The following is a 17,040-nucleotide window of genomic DNA, read 5'->3' on the forward strand; positions in this document are numbered from 1 at the left end:
GATTTCCACAGAATAAAAGCTTTATGATATTGGTTTGATATGGGTGTAGACATTTGTTTAAAAAGTAATTATGGAAGTTTTGTATGGGAAATATTAAAAGTCAACTTTTACTCAGAAATATTGTTTAAATCAGTTTATTTTTTTCATCTGATGCTCCTCTATTGCACAAAGGCGTGATAGGCCATAAAGTTTCGTAAGATAAAAAAATGAAATACTTATATACTGTGTCCAAAACTATGCTGGTCAGTACATCCCACAACTGAAAAGCATTTATCAAGGAGTCTTGTGTCTGACTTTTTGAAACTTTAATGGTATACCTTTTTGTAATTGCTTTAGAACTCTTTGACAGACATAACTACAAAGATTATTTTATTATATTCATATTAGTAATACTTTTTCAATTATTAAATAAATTCACAGTCTGACTAAAAGATTGCGTCAATATTGTGTTACCCCAGTAAAATGTATTTTAGAAAATACATACTACCAATGTTTTTGTTCATGTAAAATAAGTTTTTGGTGTGGTCCAGTTTCTAATGTAATATTTTTTTCACAGCACAAAATTAGCACAAGCTTTCTGTTCCTACAGGAAATAAGATCAGAATGATAAACTTGGAGAGGAGACTATGGGACCACAGAGTTATTAAAATAACCCTGGAGTTTCCTCAGATTATAATATTCCTCCGTAGTGTCATGCTGAGAAAGAGGTACTAAACACAAAGTAAATAAAGTGAGTTAACACAAATATCACCCTGTGTGTTTGATATCCCTGCTGTTGAGGTAAGAAACTTCTGAAGATTGAGACGTCACAAAGAAAAGAATCACATAACAGTAACTTCCACATCCCTGCATCATTGGTAAAGCATGATCATCTGAATCACAATCAACCAGTGCTGGAATCATGGCACATCCTTAAAATGTCATAACATTCTGCTCCCCCCCCCCATTTCCGTGAACTCTTTCCTCCATCTTTATCTTTCAGCTGCGTGTGCTGTACATGTCTGCATCCTCTGGATTAGCCTGGCCATGATCGAGTAGAGCAGGGTTCGGAACAAAGCGTTTTTTCACTGGGATGGAAGAAGAGGGGGGATATTAGTAAGTAAAGAAGGCAAAGTTCTTATGCTGGCTTCAGATCATGTCAAAATGATGGTATTTAAAAGAGCTGTGTACATGAAAGTCAATACAATGTTATTTCCAGTGTGAAACAAAGGATTTTCTTTTAACTCCGACTTAACGAGTTGGTACCTTGTTAACTAAAGAATTTTGGCGGAAGCTAACTGGTATTTGTCATAGTAAGTTTTAGAAGTAGTAATAATTGAGAATGTAGACTACAGTTTGTAGAGGTGGGTAAATATATAGATTTTCTGATGCATTGCAATCTTCATTTGAACAATCTCGATGTTGATTCTTAAATACCAAGATCGATCTTTTACTCTATGTGCAACCCTCTACTACAATGAGAGGAAATCACTCGCATTTGCAACCAAATTAACCGCTATGTGACTAAAATGTATATATTTGGCAACTGGCTGGTAAATGTTTACATTTCACTCACCAGTAATTGTGTAGCTTAGTGGTATTCAGTGGCGAGATCCTTTCACTGTTGAGAGTAAAAGTTGTTCCGTGTAATGCGTGTCCAAAGACGAGATCCACGCGACCATAATGTCTCTTAATACCCTTTCTGTTCTCTACAGTCATTTGTTGATCAAAAAAACTAAAACAAAACAAAATATTTATTTTTAATCATGCATGGCACAGATGAGATAAAGCCATCTGAGTCTCTCTCGTTAACATACGCACATTTACAGACGCTCTTTACAGAAATGCCGGTTTTGTTAAAGAGACAGTACCGGTTTTAGCACTTTAACATTTTTTGGTTTTAGCTTCCTGTTTTGTCTGTTAGTGACATTGATATGAAATCGCCCTATGCATTTAATTCTGCACAAAATCACTTGACATCATCTTGTAATTACGACTTCCGAACTTGTAAATATGAACTTTCCAGGAGGACTTGATTGGAGTGTTTTTTTTTTTAAAGTGCACATGAAATTATCTACTCTTGTTTCCTCACCTTTGGCTGACTCAACAATAGTCTGTTCTACAGGAGGTTCTTTAACTGTGGGGGAAGGGGGTGTGGCCTCTTGAACAGGGACTGGGACCTCTTCAGCTGTTGATTGGTTGACAACAGAAGGGAGAGGTTCAAGCAGAATGGCTTCTTCAACAGGGTGCAAGGTGATGGAAGCAGGTTCCTCATCTACTGTAGGTGGGGTAGGATCTTCAGTTAGGGTAGGGGGTAATGTTTCTTCAATTGTGGGTGCAGGGACTTCAAGTTCTGGACTAGCAGGGGCAGCTTCCATAACAGGACTAACATCAGCTTCTTGGAAAGTTTCAGCAATAGTTGTTGGCTCATGGGTAGATTGAGGAGCATTGTCCACAATATAGTCATCAGGTGTTGCCTCGGGGGCAGTTTCAACTATAGGCTCTGGAAGAGGAGGTTCAGAGGTGGTTACTGCAGCTGGGGCAACTTCTACTACAGACTTGGGGGCAGATTCAGGTGTGATTTCTGCTGCTTGGGTAGTTTCAGCAAATTGCTCAGGGGTGGTTTCAGCAACGGAGGCGGTTTGAAGAGCAGGTTCAAGGATTATATCTGCATTTGGGTCCGGTTTAACAACAGACTCATGGGTGGATTCTGTTGCTGAGGCAGTTTCAAGAGCAGGTTCAGGGGTAATATCTGTAGTGGCAATTTCTGTATCTGGGGTAGTTTCAGGTTCAGAGGGCGAGACCATTTTAGATGCTACAACAACAGAAGGTAGTTCTGCAACTTCTGGCACAGAGACAGATTCATTTGAGGCAACTTCTGTCACAACATCAGCTACTGGAGCAGAAGCAGCTGCTGGGGCAACTTCCGCTATTGATGCAACTTCCTCAATTAAAACAGCAGGTGCCAGCTCAGACTCGGGTATGAGTTCAGGAAGTGCTTTAGTTTCAGGCACAGCTGACTGTAAAGAAAGAAAGAAAGATGACTTAATAGCTATGGTTATAAAGCATTCAAAATGGGTGTGCAATTTGAGTGTGCCAAAAATGGCAAAATAACATGAGCTTTAACAAGCAAATGCACATAGTTTACCTCCACACTAACAGCAGGCATGATGATGTCTTCCTTTGGTTTAGATTTAAACACTGAGGCAATAGATGAACTGATAGTGTACACCTTTTTCCCAGTGATCTATTAGGCAGGGAAAGGAGAAAAGTGATAGAATTTTTGTGAGGGAGAAAAAAATGTCCTTAGGTTTGTGTGAAATTTACACTAAGCCTTTGTATAAATGTATATTTGTGTGAAAGAGAGTACCTTAAGGACTCCAACAGTCTGTGTGGGGTAACACACTGCAGTACCAATGGTAGCCAGACCAAGAGGTACAACAATCCTCTTTAAACGAGAGCCTGGGCAACAGCACACATTCATTCAGATGATTCTTTTAAATCACTTTAAACAGTAAAACGTACAGAGTTGCATGTTAAACACACTGTTTAATCTATTTAAAGCCTTTAACCTCGTGCAACCCTGTGTCCACATGCATGGATGTTGTATTTTGACTTCGATATATGCAACACATAATTTGATTTATAAATTAATATTCATAATTTAAGCAGTCAAGCGGGGGTCTCAGGAGGTTAAGATGCTCAGCTTACCCTTGCGTGCCAGAATGAGGCCACCCAATCCAGACACAGCGATGACACTCACTCTAGGCAGGAAGCCAGGCGGTGGATCTCGAAGAAAGTGGTATGTGTCTAATAACAAAGAAAGTCAAGAGTTAAATATGTCATGCTTACAGTAGTTTTCTCTCTCTCCAATACTTCTGAACATGTATCATACTCACCTTCCCCTGCCTGGTAAACAGATATAACTCCAACTTTGACAGAAGTGAAACCGCTCTGTAAAAAGAGACACAAATATCATAACAGACAATAATAATAGTTCATCTTTCATAAACTCACACTTCCAATTCATTATCACAGAGAAACAGAGTTTGTATCAAATCCGTGTATCATTTGTTAATTTCATATTCAATTAGGAATTCAGAATCGACAACTTATTTCTTTATTCGTTTACAAAACCAATATTAAAAAACAAATAATGACTTGTTTTTCATAATTTTGATTTAATGCTTTAATGGGACACTTTTTGATTATTTGATTTCGCTAATATATGGCTTGAATATTTGATTCGCACATATGGGTGGACCTGAAATGCCCCTTTCTTCTGACTGGTCAACCTGCACCGTCGTCTTCCTCAATGCTGTAAGACAGAATAAAAGTTCTCTGCTGTTTAATTGTTCAGATGATTTCATCTCAGTTAATATTCAATTCTTTACCATTTATTCTCCAAAACTCGCCATGTTTATTGCAGCTGAGCTATCTTTCTCATCAAATAGCCAGTTTTATCAGACAGCCCTAAACATAAACCTGCTGTCTTTGACATTGTTCAGGTTTGAAAAGGCATGGTTTTAAATGAAATGACGAAAACCATACATTCATAAGACTATTGAACCATATGCCTACATTGTAAAGACATAGGCTTACATTTAACTGCAAGGTAAAGTTAATTTTAGGTTTGATATTCCTTGGATATTCACCTATGGTGTGTAAAGGGACCGTCTGAAAACTCCAACTAAAACGTCACTGGCATTAGTGCAGTCATTTATTTGACTACTGACTTGCATGTTCTATCATAAAAAAAAAACATTGTTATTTAAAAAAATAAAACAAACAAACCAAAAAAATAAAATAAAATAAAAATCACAGGTTGTAGTAGATCGCCAGAATGATTGCTGTGCATATGAATGTACAGTATTCACTTATATTATGGAGAAAAAAAATCACTAAAATTAACGAAAACATTATTTTCACATTCCAAAGGTTGAAGTAAGTTCCCAGTGGGCAGACTGACTGACTTCAGGTGAAATTTTTACAGTACGTCCAATAATATTAGTATTAGATTATTTTAAAAATGAATTAACAAATTCACCAAAATGTTATTTTCACATTCCAAAGGTTGTAGTAAGTTCTCAGTAGATAGACTGACTTACTACAGGTGACATTTTTTACAGTTAGTCAGTCTATCCACTAGGAAGTTACTATAAACTTTGGAATGTGAAAATAACATTTTCAGGAATTTTTATGAAGTTTATCCTAGAATAATCTAATACTGTACTCTTATTATTGGATTTACTGTAATAATCTCACCTGTTGTAAATCAGTCTATCCACTGGGAACTTACTACAACCTTTGGAATGTGAAATAACATTTTGGAGAATTATTTTAAATAGTCTAATACTGTATTCATATTATTGGACTTACTGTAAAAATCTCACTTGTAGTAGCTCAGTCTATTAACTGGCAACCTACTACTGTACAACATATGGAATGTAAAAGTGTACTTTTAATGTTTTATGTTTAACTTGCACGTCAACTGAATGAGTGATTGGACACCGCCTGTGTTTAATACTGAGTGGAATTTTCAGACGGTTCCTTAAGTAGGCTAAGCAATGAAAGTATTTTCAGTCATAATTCTGCAGCCACACCAACTGAGTTCTGAGTGCAGTGTTTTATGACTGTATATTATAATTATATACCATTTATGTTTATATACCATAACATCAAACCATGTGTGCGAAATCTTTGCAAATTTGCTGCCGGCAGAGTGTGAGTACCAGAAACCGAATATCCAAAAAATATCGAACCTTTACCCCGCTCAAAGTTCTTAAGTGTGAGGGACTTTATCATCATGGAAATTATGCTAAAGGAAGTTCATGAATGCTCGTCTCTCAAAAACTCGACCAGTGAATTTAAATTCAGCATTTACACATAGCCTTCACATTTGTCCGATAATAAAAGGCACACAAAATTGCCGCGTATACGATCCAGGTAGGTAAAGGCCACCCATATTCCCATTCAAAAACTTGGATGTTGGAATGATCTGAGCTTGAAATTAGTACTCTTCACTGCCATGTAAATACTTATGGTCTTATATTAAATATTAAATATTAAATGCAATATCTTCCAATGTATTTGTTATTATTATTATTAAAATAATTTATCATTTGCTATTTACTGTTGTAGCTGTTATAATTCACTGGCATGAATGCTCATCTGTCTTGGATGCACCCTACGTTAAGTCTGTATATTCCCTGAACCGCATCTTGCTTTGTTCCTTGCACTACAATATGTAAAAATGAAAATAAACTGATTCTTTCAATACTTTTGATGATTTCTCATTTAAAAAATGCACGAAACACAGATGTCAATTTAAAACGCTTAAAGCAATCAAACTATAGCTGCCTTAGACTAATTACAGTATTAGGACAAAAGGTATCTGACTGCAAGTCCACCGTGATGCGGTACATGACTTGTAAAATAGGGACTGTCCCCAGTTTTAAAGTGATGTCTGGTCATCCTAACTGCGAATGCCAGCCGATTCTCAAGTGCAGTGTGGACCACCAGTGCCCAACTGATCAGCTGCACTGCATGGTACCACTTATAAATCAATAAAACAGGAAGGATAACTGTGAGAAGACATTTGGCGTACAGAGCGAGGGATTAATCTTAATAAAAATCTTAATAATATGTGTGTGTGTCGCTCTTATCAATTGTTTCACGTGGCAAGGATTGTCCTAATGCTGAATTGCATGAAGACGAAACCCTGTCTGCATTCAGTGAACATTTTACAGTTATGTGTAGGCACTGTGCAATAAACGTGGTGAGTTTTGGAGAATAAATGGTAAAGAATTGAATATTAACAGATGAATTCATCTGAACAATTAAACAGCAGAGAACTTTTATTCTGTCTCACAGCATTGAGGAAGACGACTGTGCAGGTTGACCAATCAGAAGAAAGGGGCGTTTCAGGTCCACCCATAGGCCCATATGTGAATCAAATATTCAAGCCATATAGTGAAATCAAATAATCAAAATGCAGTGTCCCGTGGCTATTTGTCCAATTTCCTATTTTTAACTTGTGCATTAAATCGAAATTATGAAAAAACAAGTCATTATTTGTTTTTTAATATTGGTTTTGTAAATGAATAAAGAAATGTCATTTTTTTGTTTTTCCGATTTTGAATTCCTAATTGAGTACGAAATGAATAAAGATACACAGATTGTATCAGCATATATAACAGACCTGCACAGCTCTGACATACGGCTGCAGGCCCACCCTCACAACCCCTAGCCCCGTCTGCAGGAGACCAGGTTGCTCTTTCATGAACTGCACAGCAGGACGATCTGGGGAGTAGATAGACAACTGGAGAGAGAGAGAAGAGAGAGAAGTTGTGATAATGTTAACTTCACAAACAATCAAATTGTGTAAAGTGTAGACTTGCACTTAATATAAGCGAAATGCAGTCCAGAGTGTAAAACAGTAGAATGAAAAGATGGCTTTGTTCTAGAATTTAATACTAGTACACTGCTTACTATTTTAAAAACTATTGTGAGAAACAGTACGCATAATGCAATGGTATGCATTTCAAACAGTAGTATGCTACATTGTTGTCATATATGACTATGACTAATGTCTCTCTTGGCAGACTGATCAAATAATCACACTGGAAATGGAAAGTCGAGTACATTGTATTCTGGGATACAGTATTTCACACAGAGTGCCCTGTCTTATAAGTGTTATGTCATCAGATTTTCAATGCATACAGAAAATTTGCAAACTGCCGAAATAACACTAGTGGTATGGTAGTATACCATTGCAAACAGAGCCTGTGTCTTACCTCTCTTGGTGAGATAAGCTCCTCGCTGTTGTTTTCACTCATGGTATAAATTTTGATGGAGCCCAAACCCACAACAGCACCAGCAGCAGGAACTGCTGCATACTTAAGAATCTGAGGATAAAACACAAAACATATTTCATCAGTTCATTTATACAAAACAGTTTGACTTCAAGGACTGTTCCAGTCTGAATACAAGCAGAGACTAAACATGGTCCAAGGAACGAAAACAAAAACCGAAAACGATTTTATTTTTTTAGCAGAACGTAACCAAAAATGGGAACAAAGTCCCTTTCAGTCGTTCTGGAGTGAAAACTTTATTTTTAAATCCTAGTGACCAGTTAATTTCATTCCAATTATTTTTTCCTGAAACCTAAGATCAAAGGGTTTATTACAGTAATTGTCTGGATTTACATCACTTCCTGTTGCCCATAAAAAATGTGTCTACTTTCTTTTTAGTAGAACATGATAAGCGTGTGATTTGATCCTGAAGGAAACTGCTGCATCACACATTTCTTTGCCATACTGCACGTTGTTGATGTAACCTTCCATGACATGCTGATGACCTTTATAAGAACTATATATAATTACTACATATACACACACCTTAATCCAGATACAAAGGAAAATATTAGAGGTAAAACATTTCTAGTATTACAAGTCTTTACTGAATTATTGTTAGATATGACGCTTTAATACAGATTTGATCCTGCTTGGTTTTGACTGAGAAGCAGATCTGTAATTAAAATTAAATCATTCATACAGTTGTTTTTTAATTATTATCATTTAGACCTTACCTTGTGATAATATTTGGTTTCATGTGGCTTATAAAAGAATATTTTTTAATCATGTGGTTTAAAAATATCAAAGAAATTCGGCCTGCATAGGTTGACGTTTATTCCAAATAGTCAAAACTATTTTTGTGGTAATCTAATCAACATTATGCCACAAATGCTGTCGATTGAGCTTAACTTGTATTGATCATGCCATTAATTTTAAAGGGGAGTTTTAACTTTGCTACTAGCTAGTTAGTTAGTACTCTTAAGAAGGACTGTTGCAGTAGTGATGGTCTCATGGTAAATTGACATGACCATACTTAATAATTAGTTTTACATGGTTATCCATAGTCCAAAGAAAACGTGTTAGACTTTTGAATGCTTCATTGCATTTTAATCTTTATATTCATTTAATAAGTGAACCTGCTTATAAAACAACCAACTGTCAGCTTTGCTTCAGATGAGTGTTTTGTTTTCGTTCTCTAGTTTTGTGATTCCAGCTCTTTTATCTTCCCTTAAGCACATTAGCTGTATTAGTTTAATGAACTGAAGGCAGTTGAGCCCGTGTAAGGATCCCAATCCAATTCAACCAAGTTATTATGCTACAGAAAACCATCCGTGTGCGCACACGTGTGAATACAATTAAGACACAAGACACTGGCGTCCCTGGTACTTTTGAGTAATAGAAAGTGAGAGGGCTGAATGAATGTGTCAAAACATAATGAGCTGCCTAACTATAGATAGGGCGCGCTTGGTGCTGTCTGGGTGAGCAGCTCATTATGTTTCAGGACACTGCAAGTGTGTGGAGAGAGAGAGATTACAAGTGGGTCTGTGCGTAAGAGAGAGTTTAGGAACAGCATGTTCCCCTGCTCTTGTTTTACATACAGCGTGTTTATGCTCTGATTAACAGCTGCATCATGCAACTCAAGCGAAACGACACTTGTTTAATCTGCCATACCTCTGCAGCAGAGAAATGCACACATTATTATATAAAACGCACAAGATCAGTTGGACTCGGGCTGAAGTGTAACTCACCTTGGCCGCCATGCCGTCCCGCCCCCTTTACTCTAACTACGGAAAGCAGGAGGAGTCTCACTACTCTCACTAAGAAAAGCCCTTAGAAACGCGAGAGAATATTTTTGATTGGGTTCTCTTATATTATATTATATTATATTATATTATATTATATTATGAGACTGTATTAAAACAGTGACATTCAACTATTCTGGCAGATAAGAAATTTCATTTGCGTGAGAACATGATAAAAAAAAAAAAAACACTATCTTCTCGCATTTTCCCTATGGAAGCCCATTTCCGCCACAAAGAAAAAAACTCGTGCTTTGTTAAATCAAAATTATGAGATACAAAGTTTCCCAAAATAAGGATGTGTATTTTATCATTTTTACTTTTTATTTCAACATGACTTTTTATCTAAAAAAAAAAAAAAAAAAAAATTTTTTGATTTGATTTAACATGACTTAGCATCATAATTATGGCTTTTTTCTTAAAATAATTACTTTGTATCTCATAATTTGTACCTTTTATTTCAAAATAATAATTTTTTTTATCTCACAATTATGACTTTTTATCATAAAACTATGACTTTGTATCTCATTATGATTTACCAAAGACAATTTGTTTTATTATTATTATTATTATTATTATTATTATTATTTATTTTTTATGTGGCGGAAATGGGCTTCCATAATTTTCAGACCATTGGTTGGATGGATGTGAAAACCTGCCTTTTGGGCTATTTGGGTTCTTTAAAGGTAAATTATGTAAATTTTTTTCGATTGAAAACTTTTCTATTTAAAAAAAAATAAAACAAAAACAAAAAAACACTTTGCTGTTTGCTTGAGTTGTCTGACATGGTGATGGAGGAGCGGGGTAAAAAAGGGTGGTAAGAGTCCCTGCTAAAAAGACCAGCTTAACCAGCATGTAATTCCCATGCTGGTCTAGGCTGGTTTATGCTGGTTAGGAACTGGTCTAGCTGGTGGACCAGCATAGCCATGCTTTTCAACAGTTGGCAAAGATCTTTTCATGATCTTTCTTATGATACTAGTTAAGCTTGTTTAAAAGCCATTACATGCTGGGTGACCAGCTCCCAAAACACAACATAAGCTGGTGACTAGCAATCCTGGTCTTTTCGGTAGAGGTGTTGGGGAAAAATACCAACAATAATTACCATTGCGCCACTGTCATTTTCTTCGGAAAAATATGCTAAAATCTAGTTATTTATGCAGTTCCTTTTGGTAATCCTAGTGGTGTAGAAATTTCACACTAAAGAGGTCATTGCATAACATGGCCTTTTTCAATTTGTTATAGGTCCAGGTGTAATTTAGTTTTACAAGACCATTCTCTCACTCTTTCTCTCTCTGACCCTTAGAATAAAACAGACTGTTTTTTGCTGCTGTATCTTTAGGACTTGTATGTGAGTACCCTCTTTGCATGTGAAATGAGAAACGATGCCAAGCCTACTCATCATGGGTTATGGGTTTGCTGTCAGGTTCAGTATAGTTGGCATGACCCTATCCTTTGGAAACAGCATCTTTGCAAATCCTGCAATACACTGTGACAGGTTAAGAAAATAATCTACACTGAAATGTGCCACACAAACAGCTAAAGTTGGACAGGGACCTTGTTAAAAATAAATATCAGCAGATTTTAATACTGAGGAGCCAGAAACAGCAGCGGAGGCTAACTTTCTGAGATTAACTAGTTATATGCCCACTGGAAAAATATTTTGTTTTGGTGTTAACCAAATATTACCTCCACATTACTTCACGGTGACTGGGCAGACTCAATTTATTAACACAGAATAGGGTACTACGGGGCTAAAGGCCCCCCTGGGGAAAAGGCACATTTGATTTTATGTCCCCCAAAACTCTAAATAGCAACAAAAACTACCACAGTACTTTCCTTAACACCTGTTTGTCACTATACACTGCAAAATATTCCTGATCCATGAGATCTTTTCGTGCAGTGTCTAAAGTCTGATTTTGAGATAATTTTATGTAATATTTAATATTTTTTTAAATCTTGCAAATTTATGTTGCTAATGAAAATCCATGAAAATATCACCTTTATTTTGAGGCAAAATACTTATTTGTCCTTTTCAGTTTTGTTCAAGGTGATTCCGTTTTTTAATAGTTGTCCAATAAGTGAAAGGATAGTATTTGGGGTATAAAGCCCCCCTGTTGCAGGGTCTAAAGTCCCCCTTGTTTTTGTATGTGGGAAGAATAGACTTGTTATGAAAAACATTCAAAGTGGGCTCATATTGACTGATCCAGTCACAATGGAGAATAAATCATTTATATATACTCGAGATGTTATAAAATGGCAAATATATTTGAAACTAACATTAAATTGCGCACCCTTTTCTGAAGTGGTTCTTTTGAATAAGCATTATCCTTATCTGTTACTCCGAAAAGCAACCTGCTGTCTCAAAAGTATTTGCCTAAGTTGACAAATTTTGCCCTATAACTATTGTCCCTAACACAATATCACATTAACCCTCATGGGGGCCCCCTTGCCACCTTTTTTACCACCAGAATTTTAATCACAACAACCTTCCGTTATTATATATATTTTTTTTACACAAATCATGTTGCTCCATCATTAATTAATAAAAAGAAATATACACTTTGTGACCAGAAAAAAGCACATTTTTAGCCCTGTGTCTTTAGCCCCATTGTACCCTTTGCATCACTGATGTGTAATTGTGGGCACTCATGTGTTACTGTATGGTATCTGTTTGACGTCTGAAAATTGTGGAAGTTCACAGTGAGCCTATTTTTTTTTACCTTAAATTCAATAGTCTGTCTTTTTTTGGATGGAGGAGAAAGTTGTCAGTTCTGAAACTAAAGTATGTTTACATAGGACATTGAACTCTTTTATTTCGATCGATTTTTCATTATTGTCCCCCTTTAAGATGGTGTTATTGAAAACATCACACAACACACAAATTCAGAGTGCAGAGAACTTAGTTTATTAGTTTAACATTTTACAATCTGTATTATATATATTTATATATGTATTTATACTTCTGAAAGCAAAGAGGGTTAGCTTTGAATAATACTGTGAATAAATATCAGGCTCTTCCTGGTGTTTTAATATACAGAAGGGGAATTTTTGAAAGAGAACCTTGAAAAAAGAGCAATATGTTCCGTCTCAATGTTGCAGTGCAACTTACACCTTATACAGCATAGCCGTGTGGGGGAGAGAGGGGACATGCCCTTAAAACCACAGTGAAACCCTGATGGCCTGGATAACACTCACACATACAACATGCACACATAGACTCACACACACACCATGAAATGAATGTACAGAGCCAACACGTTAAAGTGTAACAGTCTACATAAAAATAATAATCAAAACTTTAGTGAGTAGATGCATTTCTGAAAGTCACTTTGGTAAGAAAGCATCAACCAAGGACATAAAACCATTTTGTGTGGGTAGTGAGTGTGTGTGTCTGACTTTTCAAATGAGATATACAATTAACAATTCATTGAATTATTACATTCTATTCAATTCAAATACATCCCACATGATTCTAAAAAGTGACAATCAAACATAACTGTAAATTAAGCACATATGCAAGGCTCAGTGATGTAATGACATTTTAATGGGGACAAATAACAACACACACACACACACAACATTGAGCAAGGGGACGTTTTCCACTCCACAGCCGGAAATTAACCAACTGATTTTTCATTTTAATGGGGTCATGAAATGGATAACATTTTCCTTGATATTTAGACATATAAGAGGTAACTGTACAATAAAAACATACTCTTAATTTCAAAACTTAAAACTTCCTCCTTTATCTAAAAAAAACCCTGCTGAAACATCTTGTTTTGAAATCTGTGTCTTTGTGACGTCACGAGACATTGCTCATTTGTATTTACACATCCCACAACATGCGTCATCGCACCCTTAGCCCCGGCCACTGGCGTTCAGTTCGTATCGTAAACAGAGTGGCTAATTCCTGAACACCAAAGTGGACCCATCTGGACTATTTTGAATTATTTTTGTATATATACATGCACTAGACAGACGTCTTTGAACATTGTCATGTATCTCGACACTTTTAAAGGAGGCAGTGTCAAGTTACAACTTTGAAGAGAAGCCATTCTGTTTCATTTAGCTGCTCTGCCTCTTGCTATTTTGAGCACAAACATGTCATGGATGCATTCTTCCACACATCTGCGCTATTTTTAATTGTTGGTGTATGTAAACATGAACTAGATGGACGTCTTTGACCGTTACGATGTGTTTACGGTGATGTGTGCCTATGTGTGTGCATCATTTCACCATGTTTTGGACTATGTGTATGCTTTTTTTTTTTTTTTTTTTGCTTATGTCAGCATGGATTGCTTGTGAACCAGTCATAATATGATTCAAGCTTTGCAAAGGAACTTTTATTGAAGAATGGGGCAGTTACAAAAACCCTTAAACATAATTAAAAACGTAAGTAATCCATTTCATTCATGAATATTTCAAATGTCATGCCTGTTTGATAGTTTATGGTGCTGAGTGTTAACAGTTGTGCTTGAGATGAACAGTTGAATATATTCAGATGCAATGTGTTGAATGTGCATTATGTGTAAATGAAATTTAATTTTATAATGTTGTGGAGCTTGTTTAACTCCGATTGAGTTTCAAATTTGGCTGTAGTTGAGGGGCTGCACAATGTTACCAATCATAACAGTGGGTGTTTATTATGAAATTTTAAGGAGGCGCTGAGGCCAAAACAATCCATTTCAGATTGAGGGCCAGAGACAGTGCGGAAAATGATCATATATTACTAAATTATGACAGTTTTGGTGCAAAAAAATAAATAAAACATGTATAACATTATCAGTGGACCTCAGGGAAGATGATAAAATGATTTTTAAAATTGCATTTCATGACCCCTTTAATTGGAAAATCTCAAATTCTCGGCCATTTGCTTTATCCAGTTCTGGATTCCTAGGCCACTGACCACTAGAATTGTGAACAGCATTACAAAACTCTAGTTTTTGGCTTATGGAGTCTGTCTAAGGTATGCATACATCAGAAAACAGAAAATATCAACCTGAATGTAGCCCATAGCTCAGAGGTAATGACCAGCAAAGACCCGGAAACAAGCAAAAACAGTCATAACATCAGAGAAGCAAAGCGTTTCATCTTTTGTTGTCTTTTTTGTAGAAAAAAATAGAGAGTAGAAAGGATCTGCGTTTGCAGAGTCAAAAGATTGCATTCACGAGTACAATTCACAGTTTTAAACAGAGGATGCAGCTATGCAAATAATATGTTCTTATATACAGACTGTTCTCTGGCCTGATAGCATATATTTATATATTTTTTAAAACCATGCATGAGTTTAGCTATAATATAAATATTCTAATGAAGCCAAATTAAACACATTACTACCTGCCAGGAGTTAATCTTTTACCATATTCCCATTTCCCATAATACACACATACTTACAAGTACACACACACACGCATACACACTCACTTTCCAACACTCTTGCTTGCTTTGATAGTTGTATAGATTAACACAGTAGGGCGGTGTTGCTTGGTAACAGAGTGAAGCCTGTTGCCCATGGCTACATGAGTGCTCTTCCTGCAGCATTCCAAGGGAAGGAAACCAAACAAAACCAAACCAAACAAAAAAATCCAATAAAGGAATTAACAAAATCTTCAGAAGATATAAAAAAAGATTTTCTTTACTCCAATCAGAGACAAAAATAAGAGATTTTTATTTACCGTCCTATTTTGTTCTTTTTGTTCATTTAATCTGAAATTATGATTCTCCAGGCATGCAGTAGGGCACCTCAGGGGGCCTTTCTTCCATCCTTTCCAGACTGTGCCCGTGATGAAACATATTGTACAGAGTTTGCGATGAGCCATATGCAGTATGTGCAGATAACACTTTTCTCTCTCAGCTGTGACACTTCCATGGAGTGTCTGAGGAGCAGTTTATGAGTAATCTATCAGTGTCAGGTCAGCACAAATGACCTCAGGACAGTGACGTGCCTGCGGTCTGAGTTTTCAAGGCTGGGTCAGCTCTTTGAGATTTGTCTTACAGTGTATTGGTTCAATCTGATGTCCCTCATGGTCAGGAGGAGGGCAGTATCAGGTCCCCCATCGAGGAAAGGTGAGGACAGTCTAGGTCCACAGTGTTTTTCATATGGTGTATGTGTGTGTCAATGTTAATATGTATATGTGAGTTTCAAACGCACAATTCAAGTTATTTGTAAATCGTTATGTCTGTATATTAGCATGTGATTTTTAGTTCTATGTGTGCATGACAGTGTGTTTCACACATGCGTTTCTATGAAAGAGTGAGTGTGCATCATCAGCGTTGGTGAGAGAGGTGAAAGCTCATTGGAATCACTGGGCGGTTCCAGAGGGGCGGAGCTAAACTCACAGATATCCAGGAAGAGCTCGTGGTTACGTTGCTTCCATTCGCGGAACTTCCGTGAGGTCAAACAAGGGTCATCTAGCACCTGACTGATAATCGCCAAGTCGCCCTCCTTTGCCTGTGGTTGAAGGAGAGAAGAACATGGAAGAGAGCCTGAAACTATAACTCTAGATCCTTAATTATTATTATTATTATTTTTTGTACAAAAATGCAAGACAGCATCTGATTGGTTGAAGCATTTTAAATTGCAAGCTGCAAGTAGCAATCTTACTATGGTTGCCGCCAGTGCTGGGTAGTAACAGATTACATGTAATATGGATTATGTAATCAGATTACAAAAATTAAGTACTTGTAATTATATTAAATTACATTTGAAAGTACGTGGAATCATATTAAAGGTAGTTTATTATCATAAATACAATCATAATCAAATAAAGGCAGTAACTTGTTCATAATTTATTGTTCCCTTTTATTTTTCTTATTTTTCTTTTAAATTCTAAATCAATTTACAGCTGATATACTGTACATTCTGTAAATCTTGAAATCTGAATTTAAATCTGGAATAGCACACACAGACCTGATACTAGCCACCAGCCAAAAATACACTCAAGATGAAATGCAGTCCACACATAAATGCCGATTTTGTTGCATTAGTGCAGTAAAGTTAGTTTTATTTCAGCGATTTGCTTTTCAGAATCAGAATCAGAATCAGCTTTATTGCCAAGTATACTTACACATACAAGGAATTTGTCTTGGTGACAGGAGCTTCCAGTGTACAACAATACAAAAACAATACAAACTTGGCTTCAAAAATCTACATAAAGAGAAGTTTTCTGAGTATTTGAGAAGTTAAGGAAATTGGGGGTTCATCAGTCTCTTGCCCACTGGATTCTGTGAAAGTGGTGAAAATAAATAAGAACTTTTCAGAAACCCCATCTATAATCATGGGTGCCCCGCAAGGCTGTGTATTGTCACCTTTACTCTATTCTATGTTCACAAATTATTGTATTTCACATTGTGATTCTGTAAAAATCTTTACGTTTGCGGATGATCCAACAATGATTGGCTTGATT

General features: G+C 36.3%; 2 protein-coding genes across 3 annotated transcripts in view; both read right to left on the bottom strand.

Annotated features, from left to right (window-relative positions):
* Positions 1-118: 118 nt before the first annotated feature.
* apool (apolipoprotein O-like) lies at positions 119-9,620 on the bottom strand. Of its 2 annotated transcripts, XR_007895247.1 has the most exons (10): positions 9,584-9,620; positions 7,776-7,886; positions 7,181-7,300; positions 3,879-3,933; positions 3,691-3,789; positions 3,350-3,441; positions 3,128-3,226; positions 2,072-2,999; positions 1,556-1,714; positions 119-1,067 (listed from the first exon to the last, which is right to left on the bottom strand). XR_007895247.1 is itself a non-coding variant. In XM_051678169.1 (9 exons), the coding sequence occupies exons 1-9, from the start codon at positions 9,593-9,595 to the stop codon at positions 979-981; spliced, it is 1,605 nt and encodes a 534-aa protein (XP_051534129.1). In that variant the 5' UTR covers positions 9,596-9,620; the 3' UTR covers positions 119-978. The 2 variants fall into 2 exon arrangements, 1 of the variants encoding a protein (XP_051534129.1); XM_051678169.1 differs by lacking the exon at positions 1,556-1,714.
* Positions 9,621-15,699: 6,079 nt separating this feature from the next.
* The window catches only part of LOC127429199 (connector enhancer of kinase suppressor of ras 2-like), a 79,447-nt gene continuing 78,106 nt past the window's right edge, over positions 15,700-17,040 (bottom strand). Inside the window, exon 23 of the mRNA XM_051678077.1 lies at positions 15,700-16,085. Within this exon, the coding sequence (XP_051534037.1) occupies positions 15,864-16,085 (222 nt within the window). The 3' untranslated portion in view covers positions 15,700-15,863. The remainder of the gene's footprint in view (positions 16,086-17,040) is intronic.

This window comes from Myxocyprinus asiaticus, chromosome 3, assembly GCF_019703515.2.
Source record: "Myxocyprinus asiaticus isolate MX2 ecotype Aquarium Trade chromosome 3, UBuf_Myxa_2, whole genome shotgun sequence".
In the NCBI taxonomy this organism is placed as follows: domain Eukaryota; kingdom Metazoa; phylum Chordata; class Actinopteri; order Cypriniformes; family Catostomidae; genus Myxocyprinus; species Myxocyprinus asiaticus.

What these genes read in the sequence shown, in the direction of transcription:
- apool (XM_051678169.1), bottom strand. An exon ending in CGTATGTCAGAGCTGTGCAG is followed by an intron (nt 3,934 to 7,180) that starts GTCTGTTATATA and finishes CTCTTTTTACAG; the next exon opens with AGCGGTTTCACTTCTGTCAA. An exon ending in TGTTTACCAGGCAGGGGAAG is followed by an intron (nt 3,790 to 3,878) that starts GTGAGTATGATA and finishes CTTTGTTATTAG; the next exon opens with ACACATACCACTTTCTTCGA.